The sequence below is a fragment of the Sinocyclocheilus grahami genome, unplaced genomic scaffold (genome assembly GCF_001515645.1).
Source record: "Sinocyclocheilus grahami isolate Dianchi unplaced genomic scaffold, SAMN03320097.WGS_v1.1 scaffold215.1, whole genome shotgun sequence".
In the NCBI taxonomy this organism is placed as follows: Eukaryota; Metazoa; Chordata; class Actinopteri; order Cypriniformes; family Cyprinidae; genus Sinocyclocheilus; species Sinocyclocheilus grahami.
This window is the reverse complement of record NW_015505394.1, coordinates 945039-961242: the sequence shown is the minus strand read 5'-3', so window position 1 is coordinate 961242 and position 16204 is coordinate 945039. Positions and strand designations below refer to the sequence as shown.

Genomic DNA, 16204 nt, shown 5'->3' with positions numbered 1-16204 from the left:
AAAAAAAACAGTAAAAGCAGCAATATTGAGAAATATAACAATTAAAAATAACTATTTTCTATTTTAATATATTTTAAAATGTAATTTAAAATGTATCTGTAATCAAAGCTGAATTTTCAGCATCATTACTCCAGTCTTCAGTGTCACATGATCCTTCAGAAATAATTCTAATATTTGCTGCTCAAGAAACATTTATTATTATTATTGCTGCTTCATATTTGTGTGGAAACCGTGATGCATTTTTCAGAATTAATTTTATATATAGTAACAATGTAACGTAATGTAATAATGTGGCAATGGTTTCTATAGATCTACTTATGCTTCTGATGCTTTTGGGAAACGCAGCCCTATTTGAACCAGCACTGTGAGCCATGCGTCAGCAGCGAACGCTGTCTGTGATTGATTGGTTCTGTCTTTCAGCATTTGCGTGTGTTCCGATGAGCAGGAGAAATGGTTCTATCCAACACAATTATTTGCTAATATAGTCTATTTTTCCACTTAGAAGCTTATTTTATGCACCAAATTTCTTCATAAGTAAATAAAATTAATGTTTAAAAAAAAGCACTTCAGAATCAATATTTTTATGTGAGGATCGATCCTTTCGATACAACATCAGTATCGAAAGTATCGATACTTAAGGATCGATCCGCCCATCCCTACTTTATACGGAGGAGAAGAAAATGCCATTGCCATTGAAACTTTTCTCAAGACAGTTCCCTTCAGTGATACATTAATATAACCCCAGAAATGTAATGCATTTTTGTACTTATTTTACTGTTATTTTCGGGATCTACAAGGACAGTGATAAAGATCTACCAGTCGATCGACGGGTTGGCGACCACTGCATTACAGAAAGCTAGACCTGATACAATGAACCCAGCAGTTTCCTTGCTTTGCCTCCATTAAGGGGATCGATGCACAGAGGACAAAGTGGAGGAATTCTGTGGACTCTGTCACCTAGTTAATTTTAATGATGTGACATTAAAATTAATTTTTTTTGTGATGGGTTAAATGAACCCATTTGATCATGGCTTCCAGTGGGAGAGATGCACTTGTCCCTCGTGAAATACATGGACCATGCCCTTCTGCTGAGTGATTCCTCATTATTGTGGGGACTATGGGTGAGGAACCCCACAATTCTCCAGTACCTACCATGGCAGAGCCTTCAGCCATCATGTCTGATACACCAAAGTCTCATCACGTCATGGCTGCTACACTGGAGTTTTTCCATGCCCGAACCGTCATGTCAGGATTTATTCACACCACGACCACCAGAGTCTACAGAGCCCATTCACGTTATGCCTTCCAAGCCAGAGCCTGTTCACGTCTTAGCCACCATTCCTGAGTCATCAGCCAAGATGGCTGCCACACCAGAGCCTCGCTACGCCATGCCAGAGCCTCGTCACGCCACAGCCGCCACGCCAGAGCCTTGTCATGCCAGAGCCTCGTCACGCCACAGCCACCACGCCAGAGCCTCGTCACGCCACACCAGTCTCGTCACGCCACGCCAGAGCCTTGTCACGCCAGAGTCTCGTCACGCCACAGCCACCACGCCAGAGCCTCGTCACGCCACACCAGAGTCTCGTCACGTCACGCCACGCCAGAGCCTTGTCATGCCAGAGTCTCGTCACGCCACAGCCGCCACGCCAGAGCCTTGTCATGCCACAGTCGCCACGCCAGAGCCTCATCACGCCACACCAGAGTCTCGTCATGCCACACCAGAGTCTCGTCACGCCACGCCAGAGCCTTGTCACGCCATGCCAGAGCCTCGTCATGCCACAGCCGCCACGCCAGAGCCTTGTCACGCCACAGCCACCACGTCAGAGCCTTGTCACGCCATGCCAGAGCCTCGTCACGCCATGCCAGAGTCTCATCACGCCACAGCCACCATGCCAGAGCCTTGTCACGCCACGCCAGAGCCTCAACATGCCACAGCCGCCACGCCAGAGTCTTGTCACTCCACGACAGAGCCTCATCACGCCACGCCAGAGCCTCGTCACACCACAGCCACCACGCCAGAGCCTCGTAACGCCATGCCAGAGTCTCGTCACATTACAGCCGCCACACCAGAGTCTCTTCACGCCACTGGCGCCACACCAGAGCCTCGTCACGCCACAGCCACCACGCCAGAGCCTCATCACGCCACAGCCACCACGCCAGAGCCTCGTCACGCCACGCCACTGGCGCCACACCAGAGCCTAGTCACGCCACAGTTGCCACGCCAGAGTCTCATCACGCCACGGCCGCCACGCCAGAGCCTCGTCATGTCATGGCTGCCACGCCAGAGCCTCCAGCCAACAGGGATGCCACGCCAGAGACTCCAGCAGTCATGGATGACATACTAGAGTCTTCAGACATCATGGACACCACTCCAGTGTTTCCAGGTGTCATGAACGTCGCATCGGAGGCTACAAAGGCGATTCCTAGGCGTTTGTGACTGGCTTCCAGTTTGAAGGACACGCCGCTTACGTCGGTGCGAGCTGCTGGTGTTTCTGCGGTGGTACGAGGTCTGAGTGTCTCCGAGTCACTGTCAGTCGCACTCCCTGTTATGGCAATGGCCATTTTGTGTGTTTGGGCTGCACACTACTCTCTAGTCCATGTGTCCACTCCAGAGTCCGCGAATCCGCTCCAGAGCCTGCTTAAGCCCCAGAAATCAGTCCTGTTATAGGCGCTAGCCAGTGAGTTTCCTGCCTGTCCTGTTTTGACCACAGTGGTCACATGTAAACCCTCTGCCAGTCATGTCACAGACATGGAAGCCATCTCTGAACTCACAGTCTGCCCTATCATGGCCAAGGAGGCCATCTCTGAGCTGTCAGCCTGTTCTGTCAAGGCCAGGTGGTCCATCCATGTCTCTGCTTCCCCAAGGCCTTCTGACCTGTGGTGGTCTTCCGCTCCACCGGCTTCACCTTGGTTGCCTGCTCCATGGTGGTCTCCAGCACCATCTGATCTGCCATGGTGGTCTTCTATCTCATCTGCTCTGTTGTGGTGGTCATCTGCTATGCCGTGGGCATCTTTGGTCCTGTCTGCTCCACCCTGGTGGTCTTCAGCCCCATCAGCTCCACCAGTGCTCCACAGCCCAGGCCTGCCACTTCACCATAGTCCATGGTCTCCGTCACTGCTCCACGGCCCAGGCCCACCTTTTAGTCTAGTTTCCTGGTTTGCCATGTGATTCCCTGTGCCCTCATGTGTTCCTGCCATGTGCTACCCTTGTCCATGTGTCTTGTTCTCATTGGTTATTTTTATCATGTGGTTTTCTGTTTTATCAATGTTTTCTCATTGGTTTATTGTATTTATTGTTCACAGGAGTGTCATGCGACCCCATTGTTTGATATATGTAGCCCTCATGTTTCTTTGTCCATTGTCTAGCTTTGTTCATGTTACCATTGTTGGTGAGTTTATGTCCATGTTTAAGTCCATGCCAAGTCTAGTCTCTGTTCATCTTGCATTTGTTTATGTTTTGGATTTAATTAAAACTGCACATGGGTTCTACTTCAACATGCCTCAGTGGATTCATTACACAGGGTGTGTACAGGAATTCTATTGTGAGGCAAAATTCAAATATTTTTTAAATGTCATGTCTCCATTAGTGTCTGCATATAGCAGTGGTTAGAAAACAGTGTAAAAGTAGTACAGAGCAGTAAGAGCTGAAGCACTTTTCTAACTAATAAACTAAACCAATCAAATCATCCAAGGTCTCTTATTCTTCCTCTTAGTTACAGGTCAGTACTGAGGAAAAAGTGTTCATGTGAAGTCATCTGGGCACAGACTGGGCTTGTCCTTGATTTTGTTCTTTCGACAGTTCCATGGAAGTGCAAAACAAATGCACGTTTGAAAGAGACTGATAACGGAAATTCTCTTAGGAAGAGGTATTACAGATGTGTGTTTCTGTGTGCTTGCCAAGAAACCCTAAAGGCTAAATATCACCCATTTTAAACCCATATTTTCTTTCCTTGACATTTAACATTTCAATGTTCATACACAATAAAACAATAAATGAATAAATAATTGCTTGCCTTAAAAATGTCAAAAGATATTGCTTTAAAAAAAGGTCAAAGGACAAAAAAAAAAAAAAGTCAAATGTGATGCAAAAAAAGTAAAAAATAAAATAAAATAAAAAAGTTAAATGTGATGCATTTACCTGGATTTCATTTGACTCAATAGTGAAAAGAATAGACAAACATAGTTAACTTTTTTAAATAACACACAAACTAGGATACATGTTCATATTTTTATTGAACACACTGTGTAAACCGTCACTGTGCAGGATGGAAAAAAATCTGTGAACCCTGCATTTAATAATATAGTGAATATTTATTCATATTATTATTATTATTTAATCATAATTTAGGCAAACACATCTGCCTGTCCTGTTTTGACCACAGTGGTCTCCGCCAAATGTTTCCTGTAACTGTGGATCAGACAAGCTTTCAGGGCAGGAGCTTTGAACAATTCCTTTTCGCTAAACTCTTTCAGCTAGGTAAAATATCAGATGTCTTTCTGCTGTGAATCGCTCTCTTGAGGTTGTGCCAAAGCATCTCAGTCAAACTGAGGTCAGAACGGGACATTCCAGAATGCGTAATTTCCTGGCATTCTGTTGTTATGTGGTTTAAGTCATTGTCTTTTTCAATATTCTGCAGCCTATCCCAATAAACTTCTGTTTATCTGTCATGATAGAAAGCTGTCCAGGCCCTGAGGCAGCAACCATGCCCAAAACCTACTTTACAGCTAGGATGTGGCTTTGATGTTGGTGTTCTGTGCCTTTTCCCTCCACACGTGGTGTTGTGTGTTTACATAGTGCTTAATTCACCATAGACACTTCAACAGAGATGTTAACATTCTCCAGGGGTTTCTGTGAATCAGCTGACACTTAAACTTTTTGTTATAGCGCATTATAGGGCTCAGCGCTACACTGTGAATCTTGTCTCAGTGACAAGGATCCATGTTTTTGTTGAGGTCACTAGCTTAGAGATTCAAATGTTTTCCACCCTGCACTGTGAATATTTCCAAAATGAGTTCAAAAACGACATGAAAATGTGTTTGTTGGTGTCTGTGACTGTTTATTTATCTATTGTGCTGTAATTTTTTTAATTTAAGACCAATTTATGCAGAAATCCAGACAAATCCTGCCATTCTCTAAGCAACTAAAACAAAGTGAAAACAGCAAGGTACTTAAAATAAGACCTCGCGTAATTTTCTTCACATGTAAAAACTCAGGTCGGGTCTGGGATTTCCCCTCTTCAATATATAATAATCATAGCCAACTGTGTGGAAGATCACAAGCCATTATTTGAACATTATATCCACAGGACCAGGAACCAATACTAATCTCGCCATGCAGAGTCCTTTAAAAGCACCTCAAAAAGAATAAACTCCTCACATCTTGATTTTCCAAGGTTTACATAGATGAGGACTGAAGTACAATAAGTAATCAGTCTGGGGTTGCCATATCTGAGGCTGTAGACAAAATATCAGGGGCTGAGACTAGAGATACTGTAACTGTTTTAACATACAACGTACAACGTACAACACAAGTTGCCCTGTGACATATGCAAGTCTCAAGTGGCATGAAATAATTACATATTTGTGTGTGTCTGTGTGTCTTTGACAAAACCAGTGAGAAAGAGAGGGATACGTGAGTGTACACGAGCAAACAAAATATGTGAGCATGAGAAAAGAAGAGGACTTGAGCGTGCTTGGGTGTGTACCTTCAGGTAGTCTTTTCTCAGGTGCTTGTTTCTCCTCCGATCCTCATTCTGGTTGAGCACAGGAGGAACCTCTGGCCATCTTGGCTCTGAGTCACTGCTCTCTGATTTCAAACTTCCATCAAATGAGCAAGAGGAAGAAGCCTGAGGGACAAATCACAACATTACGGTGAATCACAGGGCTCAAAATGGATTTAACGGGGCTTTAAATTAAAAGGTAGATTACTCTGTGGAGTTGTAAACAAACAAGTTATGTTACATTCATTCTCAAGGTCTAACATGTGGAAAGCATTTCCTTCCACATTAATGGTAAATGAACAATGACACATGACACACGAATGAACAAATGCATGGAAGCATCAGTAAAAATGCACTACAAACCAGTTAGCAATGATTTGTTTTCCAGCAAAAGTGTGCTTATGAATTAATGGAGTTACATTTTAGTTGTTTTACTTTGTAATTTGTCAAGAAAAAAGGTGAACAAAATGTTGTGAACAAAACATTTTGTAATGAAAAATATGCACTACCATTCAAATGTGTGTGGCTGGTAAGATTTGTTTTTTATGTTTTTGAAAGAAAGTCTCTTATGTTCACCAAGGCTGCATTTATATGATGAAATACAGTAAAAATTAGATTTTTTCCTGTGATGGGAAAAGCTGTATTTTCAGCAGCATTACTCCAGTCTTCAGTGTCACATGATCCTTCAGAAATCATTCTAATATGCTTATTTGCTCCTCAAGAAAAATGTACTATTATTACTATTAAAGTTGAAAACAGTGCTGTTTAATATTTTTGAAGCTATGATGATTCTATCTTTACTGTTTTTACTGTCACTTTTAATCAATTTAATGCATCTTTGCTAAATACAAATATTAATTTCTTTCAAAAAAAAAAATCTTATCAACACTAACTTTTGAGTGGTGGTGTAAGAATTGGTTGAGCTGGTGAAAATGTTGTGAGTGAGTAAAAATACAACTAGAATATTGGATTTTGGAAGCTTTACTGTAAGGATAGAAATAAATGAGGAGGAGGACTGTGATGAACTGAAGAGTGACCTCAGAGAAAGCTGCATCTTCATCAGTGAGATCAGTCTCCTTAAAAAACACACACACACACACACACACACACAAACACAGAGAGAGGGAGAATGGAATTCACAAACACAATGATAAAGCAGACCCAGATCAAATCTGTAAAACATCTGCTGGTACCCACTGACTTTTCAAAATGTCTTGTGTTCAGCAGAAGAAATGTATTTAGTTTTGGGAACAACTTGAGGGTGAGTAAATGATAACAATTATGATAAAAAAAATAAATTATTGGGTGAACTTTCCCTTTAAAGTTGGCATAAAACAAAGTTGCATTTGTTTCACAACAGGGAAAGCCTCTTCTCGGGTTGTGATGTATATCAGAGGTTGCTGGAAGGAAGAGTTTATTTTCCCGACCTCAGGTCAGTGAACACATCATCAGAGAAGAGAAGAGATGTCGTTGCAAGGGTGAGGGGAAGATATTTTGATTAAGGATTACAAGGGAACGAGTTTAAAAAAATGATGATGTATGATGCAAGTTCAAATTCTGGGTGCAGACTTCATGTGGTTTTAGTGATGTGTAAACAAATTAGACAACAGCCAACACACTGATAAATGGACAAAAGAAACAAAAGTTTAAAACAAAAGTTTAAAGTAATTTTGAAAAAGTCTGCCCTGAGCGCTATTATCAACAAAAGCTTAAACAAAGAAGCCTATCCCACAACCCACAAATAAACCAGTCGTAATAAAACCATATTGTAATAATTCATTAATTCACAGTTAATAATTATTTTCAATGTAAATCCTGCCTGCATTTCTTATCAGGTGTGGGAAGATACAATGCAGGCATGTTTATGGCTTTGTGTGCAACTGTGCATGGCACATATATATTGGTACCTGTCCACTCAAGGCGGAGGCTGAGCTGCTTCCTTCATCTAGCGATGCACTGTAAAGAAAAACAGAAACACTGCAGACATGCACCTCCAAAACATACAAATGGGGGCTTATGGGTGACTGCACTAAGATAATAACGTGTGCTTATGTGTACAGATATGGGCATGTGTGTGCACGTTTAAGTGTATAAGGCCTGATGTGTTATCAGTTTGGTAATCTGACCATGGAGGACGAGAGTGCTGAAAGGCTTTATACTATTTCTTTCACTGTGCACAACGCATGTGGCCAAGCGCACATGAATGAAGACAGATTGTTGAAAAACAAATTGACAGATCGTAATTTCAGAAGGTTAATGGTTTACATTAACCTTAAAGGGTTTGCTGTAGCGTCAATTTTGTAGCCAGTGAGAGGCATGTCTGGAGCTGTAACTCTAAGGGTGAGATTGCTTTCTGCAGACAATGGTCGGCCTGTAATAACGTGTGCTTATGTGTACAGATATGGGCATGTGTGTGCACGTTTAAGTGTATAAGGCCTGATGTGTTATCAGTTTGGTAATCTGACCATGGAGGACGAGAGTGCTGAAAGGCTTTATACCATTTCTTTCACTGTGCACAACGCATGTGGCCAAGCGCACATGAATGAAGACAGATTGTTGAAAAACAAATTGACAGATCGTAATTCCAGCAGGCTAATGGGTTACATTAACCTTAAAGGGTTTGCTGTAGCGTCAATTCTGTAGCCAGTGAGAGGCATGTCTGGAGCTGTAACTCTAAGGGTGAGATTGCTTTCTGCAGACAATGGTCGGCCTGTCGAAGATACAATCAAGGGGTGAGAACCAGAAGGGCGTAAGTGACATTTTTGGTGAAATGGAGATATATATATTATCAAATGAAAGCTCTTAATTCCCAAAATCAAAAACACAGGGAAAAACCTTCAACAACGACATTCACACATGAAGCACCAATGTAGAGAGTTTTCAGCAGGCATTATTCCAGTCTTCAATGTCACATGATCCTTCAGAAATCTGATTTGCTGCTCAAGACATTTATTTTTTTATATTATCAATGTTGAAAACAGTCAGTGGTGTATTGTGTGGTATTGTGAGATGGTAATAAATGACCTCTTGCAGACCAAGGGTAAGAGACATATTGACTTTGAATAAACATCTCATTTGATATATTTTGTCTTCCTCTTTCTGATCTTGTTTAATTTATTGCCATTTCAATTGAGAAAATAAAGAAATTGCTGTCTAAAATTCTGCTTTGCACCGGTGAGACGTGTTTTTCTTGATTAGCTTACTATTAGCCAATGGTTAAGTTTTAGATCATGTCACTTAAGCCTTTCTGGTTCTCACCCCTCGCAATGTGCCTTGCAGTATCTTAATTTTATTTCTAATTTCTAACAGTCAATTTTAACACACCAAAGAATTAACAAATCATTTGACTTTACCAAAACTATGTATACAAATTCATTATCAAATGCCATGTTCCCAAAATCAAAAACACAGGGAAAAACCTTCAACAACGACATTCACACATGAAGCACCAATGTACAGAGTTTTCAGCAGGCATTATTCCAGTCTTCAATGTCACATGATCCTTCAGAAATCTGATTTGCTGCTCAAGACATTTATTTTTTTATATTATCAATGTTGAAAACAGTCAGTGGTGTATTGTGTGGTATTGTGAGATGGTAATAAATGACCTCTTGCAGACCAAGGGTAAGAGACATATTGACTTTGAATAAACATCTCATTTGATATATTTTGTCTTCCTCTTTCTGATCTTGTTTAATTTATTGCCATTTCAATTGAGAAAATAAAGAAATTGCTGTCTAAAATTCTGCTTTGCACCGGTGAGACGTGTTTTTCTTGATTAGCTTACTATTAGCCAATGGTTAAGTTTTAGATCGGAGGTGATGTGGGTTGACAATCAACTGCAAAATGTGCTATTACTTTTGCAGAAGCCATTTCTAAACAGTTTCTGGCACATTAGCACGAGCAACTGATGCCCTGGTGCACCGGTTCAGTCATAGTGTGCATCTCTAAAGGCCGTGACACACTGAGCCATTAGTCAGCCATCTGCCAATGCTGGGCCATCGTTAAGCATCTGTTATCTCAGTTTTTGCAGTATATTAATTCCACACCATCAGCAATAGTCAGACCCTGTCTGTGGCTTCTTGGCCGATTGAGCATGTTCAATCAACATTGGTTTGGTGTGCCACGGCCTTAATGCAGACCTCAAGATTCAGAGTGCAGTTCTGAATAAAACAAAAACAAACAAACTTAAAGTTATTCCAAGGATCACATCTGAAAATATTGTAGTTACTAGATGACAGAAGAAGACATGCACAATAATTCCACAAGTTTGGGAAAAATGTAAGTATTAAAAGTATATACCTGTCTCTACCTGTTCAACTGTCAAAATAAAAACCTTCTCCACCCTGTCATCTCCTCCCAGTCTTTTTATTTTATAAAACAAAAAGGGAGTTCCCACAATCAACAAAGATATCTCAGAGATTAAACTCCTGATCATTCTCCACCCTACAAATGCTCACGGTTTAAAACAAATATGCAAAGTTTTTATGCAGAGTTTGTTTTTATGAATACTGAATAGTGTAATAACCCTTTAAAATCAATAGCATTCATAAGCACATTACACATAAGGACAACACCTTGCAATAAGACTGAAGTTGGTAACATTAACATTAATGCAATGAACAAACGGTTTGTATTATTTTATTACGAATATTTAATTTAATTTCTTTTATTATTTCAGGTGGATGTTTCTATATATACATATGTTACATTTTAAGTATAAATTAAAATGAGTGCAATATGAATAAACATGAATTAACAATGAACAACAGCATATTTATCAACTGATATTTACTTGCATTAAAAAATGCTGTAAAAAGTTTCATGTTACTGTAAAGTGTTGACATCAGGTGAACTAACAATATTTCTTACAGCATTTATTAATCTTGGTTAATGTTATCCGTTTCTACTAATGTTCATTTCAACCTAATTTCTTACGTTTTTAACATTAAAGGTTAGTTTATGTATTATGGACTAAAATTAAGTAGCAGTGAAAAAATATTTATAAATGTTGTTCAGTGTTAGTTTACGATAACTTTTCAATAGGAAGAATCGCCGATAACTCCGCCTTGTCTAGAAAACGACATTTTACAACCAAACACATGTGAGAATTGATATGGGAAATAACGCAAGATCACACAAGAGACAGGCATTCTTGTCCAAGAATGGATTAATTCCTGTCAAAAACAGTAGCCTGTGAAAAGCTTGCAATCCAGGTTGTCTGTACTGATTTGCACTGAAAAATAACATTTAAACAAAGAAGAATATGAAGGAGAAAATGGTTGCTTGCTGATGCTCTGTTGCACATCTATTAACTTTCTATTGCCCTGTATCATACTCTGTCATTGTCTGTAGGTTGTTGCTGATGTCGTTTCCAGTCAAAACACATTCCATATGGCAGGACTGTGAATCGCAGACAGGTCCGGATATTTAGCATGTCAAATATCTCACAGGCGTCAGCAACATATCGGCGCTTCTCTCAGATTGTGTCTTTGATAACACACACTACACTATTGTCACACACATGAACGAGCACGTGCCTCCGATTTCAGGCATTAGTCTGTGATTTCCACAAAACTGACGCGGAGTGAAAATTGGGGCTAAAATCGTAGTGTGTGCCTGGCATTAGTTAAAATCATGTTTCGGGGTGGGTCGGGGGGATGTGGTTGGTTCCCAATGGAAGCTTATTGTAAAGTTTAAAAAAGATATGAAGTGTTATGCCATTTCTATACACTTAACCAATCATCTTTTAGGAAATACATAACATAATGAAGGTGGTTATTTTTAAATAAAGCAAACTATTACAAGAAATAGGAATGTGCGTGGAGGTGTTTGTGTATGCATCATAATACCTTCTAACAGCCTGAGATGGGGTTCTTTGTTTGGTGCTACTCCCTGAGTGGCTGAAAAACCTGAAAGATCGGAAAATCCATTATGTCTTTGAATATAGTCTTTGTTTGACATGCATCTGTGGTGCTTAAATGTATCTTTGCAAAATGCTTGACAGTAAAGCTGCTGGAATAAATATGAAATCTGATCTGAAACCATATGAGAATGCACCTTGAATTTTTAATTATGAAACATTTTATAGCTTGCGCAATGACTATGCATACAGTCAGTGGTAAAGATGGGGTTTGAAAAACAAACTGAATTTGTGTGCAACAATTTGCTAGGAAAGAGCTGCTTCTGAGCATTCTGAAGTCATGACGTGTGCCCAGTGACCTGTAAAGCAACTTGGCTTAGAATTCAAAACAATCCTCCAAAACAGTTTTTTTTTTTACATGTGAACCGAACCAACAAATTCAAAAGAAAGGTGTCCTGCACATTTGCACGTCTACAATTTTGGCCAAAAGGTTATGTGGGAAACTATTTTGAAATATTTACGCATGCAACACACTGTTATCAGCATTTCTTTTTGAAAATTGATTCAAAATTGCAACACCCTTGAAATTACAACACTTGACTTCTTGACATCATTAAACCTGGACATGCACATACTTTCTACTACACAACACGCACATAAACACACATGACCAGATGTACTAGGTGTGTGCTATACACCCTCTTCTAATTACACACATCCATCATTTGAAATAAACACACACATGTAAACACACACATCTCTCCTTCTATTTTCGATCTCTCCCCGCGGCTCTTCTACGGTGTATTAGACCCTCTGCCCTACAAATTAGGGATCGCCTCCTGAGAGTCAAATGTCACGTGTGCACCAATCAGATCCCAGGATTAGGTGGAGATGCAAGAAGTGATGGAGAAGGAGATGGAAGGAGAAAGAGGAGGAGGAATATGGTGATTAATTTGTTAGTAAGCAGAGAGGGTCTGATCCCATTCATTCAAAACACCTGACAGTAGTCCTCTCATGCAGAAGCAGCAGACTGCATGGATGAGCGTATCGAAAAGGAACTGACAAAACTTGTTTTCATTTGTGAATCTCTCATAGACGTACAGTGCCTATTTTTCACATTTTGTTATGTTGCAGCCTTATGTTAAACTGCTATAAATAACTTTTTTCCCACATAGATCTACACTCCACACACCATAATGACAAAGCAAAAAAGAGATTTGTAACAACTTTGCAAATTTATTAGAAATAAAAAACTGAAATGATTCCATTGCATATATATTTCTGGGACAGTTGAAATTTAGCTCAGGAGCATTCATATCGCTTGTAGATGTTACAACACTTCGAGTGGAGTTAACCTGTGGCAAATTAATTTGAATGGATATGATTTGGAAAAGCACACACCTCTCAATAAAAGGTCTAACAGCTGAAAATGCACATTAGAGTAAAAACCAAGCCCTGAGGTCAAAAGAACTGCCTGTAGAGCTCAGAGACAGGACTGCATCAAGCCACACATCTGGGGAAGGGTTCAGAAAAAATTCTACTGCATTGAAGGTTCACAGAAGCATGTAGTCTCCATTACTCTTAATGGAAGAAGTTTAAAACAACCAGGACTCATTCTAGAGCTGGCCTCCTGGTCAAACTGAGCAATCGATGGAGGAGGACCTTGGTTATACTGGTGACCAAGAACCTGATGGCCACTCTAGTTGAGCTCTATGATCATATGTGGAGATAGGAGAAACCTATAGAAGGACAAACATCACTGCAACACTCCACCAATCCGGTCTTTACGGTGGTGTGGCCAAACTCAATCCTCCCTTCAGTGAAGACACATGAAAACACACTTGGAATTTGCAACAAATCGCCCAAAGGACTCTCAGATTGTGAGAAACAAGATACTCTGGTCTGATGAACTGCAATTCCAAGCATCATGTATGGAGGAAGCCAGGCACTGCTAATCACCTGCACAGTAGCATCCCAAAATTAAAGTGTGCTGGTAGCAGCCTCATGCTGAGGGGCTGTTTTTCAGAGGCAGGGACTGAGGGACTCGTCAGAGTAGAAGGAAAGCTCAATGCACCAAAATATAGAGATAGCCTTAATGAAAACCTAGTCCAGAGCATTCAGAAACTCAGACTGGACAGAAGGTTCACCTTCCAACAGGACAATGACCCTAAACACACAGCAAGAGTGGCAGAGTTTGACAACTATGTGAATGTCCTTGAGTGGCCCAGCCACAGCCTGAGCTTTAACCCAATCAAACATTTCTGGAGAAGCCTGACAGAGCTTGAGAGGTGAAGAGGAGAGGACAAGAATGGCAGATAATTGCCAAATGCTGATGAGCAAAGCTTGTCGCATCATACCAAAAAGACTTGAGACTGTAAAGGTGCTTCAACTAAGTACTGCGTTAAGGGTATGAATACTTATGCAACGTACTTACAGTTTTTGAATTTTAATAAATTTGCAAAGTTGTCACAAATCTGTTTTTCTGTTGTAGAAAAAAAAGTTATTTAAAGCAGTTTAACATAAGGCTGCGACATAAAAAAAACAATGGGTATGAATACTTTTTACAGCCACTGTAACTTATAATGAAAAAACTTATAACGAGAGTCAGCTGAGGTATCAGAATAAGGCCCAAGTGAAAGAAAGACTTTTTCTTTCCAAGTGAAAAAGTGAGTGCAGAAGAGAGGAGTAGCATTTATAAAATATATATTTATATTATATAGGGCCGTCAATTTACTGTGTTAATATAGTTTAATTAATTTTGATAATAAAAATTATAAAAGCACACAAACTTACAATGCTAGCTACCGGGCCTTCAAGGAAAATGGTGCATAACTCTTCCCCCACCATTGACGAGTTATCTCGTCTTTTAGAAGACAACGCTTCCCCGCCAAAGACGAGTTTTTACGGCTTTTCGTGTTTTCACTGTTATACACTAGGGGGCGCTATTACACATCTTCTGAACGAGTACAAAACCTCCTGAACAAAAACACACGTGAACAGGACGGAGAAACGAGCGACCTCTTATGTAAACAGATGCATATGAAAAATAATGCGATCATCAGCAATGGCAGCATATAAATGAAAACTGCATAATGTTACGGAGTAAAATGTTGATCCAGGAAGTGGTATATGTCTGTGCAAGCTTTGGAGGTGTTGATAGAAGCGATTTACTGGATTTATGCTTTGATAATCGTACTGAATATTACCCAGATGTGGTTTTTGATAAAAATGTGATTTTCTCACCTTTTTGCTCAAAATTATGCATTTTTATGAAACCTACGTATATTCAAGTGTTGATAAAAAAAGAATGCTTTAAGCTAGAATAAAATTAATTGTTTTTGTTTAAAAGTAGAGGCTCTGGTCTTTATTTTGGTGTATTGCATATTCAAATATTCATACAGCAAAATATTCTGGAGGCCATCAAATTTTTGTGAAAATCATCAAAATTGCTGGCGGTGGCTGGCAACTTAAAAAAAAAAAAATGCTTAAACTTAAGAAAAAAATGCTGGCGGGGAAAGAGTTAACATTAAAATGCGGTCATCATTTACTCAACCTCATGTCAGTTCAAAATCATAAGACTCTGGTTAATCTTCCAAGTTTTGGTTACCTGGACTTTCAATAGAGGGACAGAAACTCGCAGCATGGCCATACCAGACATTGTCTTACTATTGGGAGATGATAGGGTCTGTATTACTTACTAATGGAGAAAGCGTAATGTCAACTTGGATCACGTGTGCCTTAATAACCAATCACATTACAGCCTTGACCTCACTGAATTTCAGTCAATCGCTGTTTACAGATACCATAGGAATAAATGAGAATTGCCGTAAGCTGTATCCTACCCATCGCAAAAAGTCTGTGATTTCTCTTATAAAACATCTTTTTATTCCTGTGTAAACTCTAAAGTGGAAGCATTAGCCGTTACGCTTTTTTGGCTAAAGATTGCAGGCTTGCCTTCTAGTGGCTTTGGCCATACCCACCACTGAGGTCCCCGAGGTCTGGTCCGCTGTATTTTTTCCAAAATATAATAATAGTTGTAAAATAATTGGCTATTACCACCTCTGCTTTGGTGCTGCAAAGATATTGCACAACACTAAGGTTACTGACTTTCTCATGAACTATAATAAAGTTTGAGATGACCAATCAAATCAAAGTAGGTGGGCTTTACGGTTCACAGAGGCTGCTGAGCACAAATTCCATTCATTTGTCGGTCATAAAGTGAAATATTATTTGTAAGTAGCTAAACTGAATATTTCATATTTGACAGTGGTTTTATAATAGAAAAACAGTTAAACGATCAACAGAAATAACCAGCGATGCAAACTAATAAAATTTTGTTTAATTTTGCCATGTCAAACTAAAATTTACATGATTCATGTAAATTATCAATGTGACGAGACATAAAACAGTAAGGCATAAGATTAATTATGAACATACTGTGAATTAATTTAATAAACTATTTAATAAACCTATTTTTCTTGGTAGCCTTCAGTTAATTAACCTTGTGACCTTATGTTTACTTCCTTAACTTACACAGACGAAAAAGACTGATGATATTTCACAAGTATGTCTGTGTTCGCACGTTCCATACAGATTGACAGTCTAAAAAGCGGTGCAACTT

General features: G+C 39.7%; 1 protein-coding gene across 2 annotated transcripts in view; it reads right to left on the bottom strand.

The window, feature by feature from the left end:
- The window catches only part of LOC107596131 (leucine-rich repeat and calponin homology domain-containing protein 2), a 73053-nt gene that overhangs the window by 12702 nt on the left and 44147 nt on the right, over positions 1-16204 (bottom strand). For both annotated transcript variants that reach the window (XM_016286786.1, XM_016286787.1), the window contains 4 exons: positions 11573-11632; positions 7628-7676; positions 6758-6796; positions 5706-5846 (listed from right to left, as the gene is read on the bottom strand). In XM_016286786.1, the coding sequence (XP_016142272.1) occupies positions 5706-5846; positions 6758-6796; positions 7628-7676; positions 11573-11632 (289 nt within the window). The remainder of the gene's footprint in view (positions 1-5705; positions 5847-6757; positions 6797-7627; positions 7677-11572; positions 11633-16204) is intronic.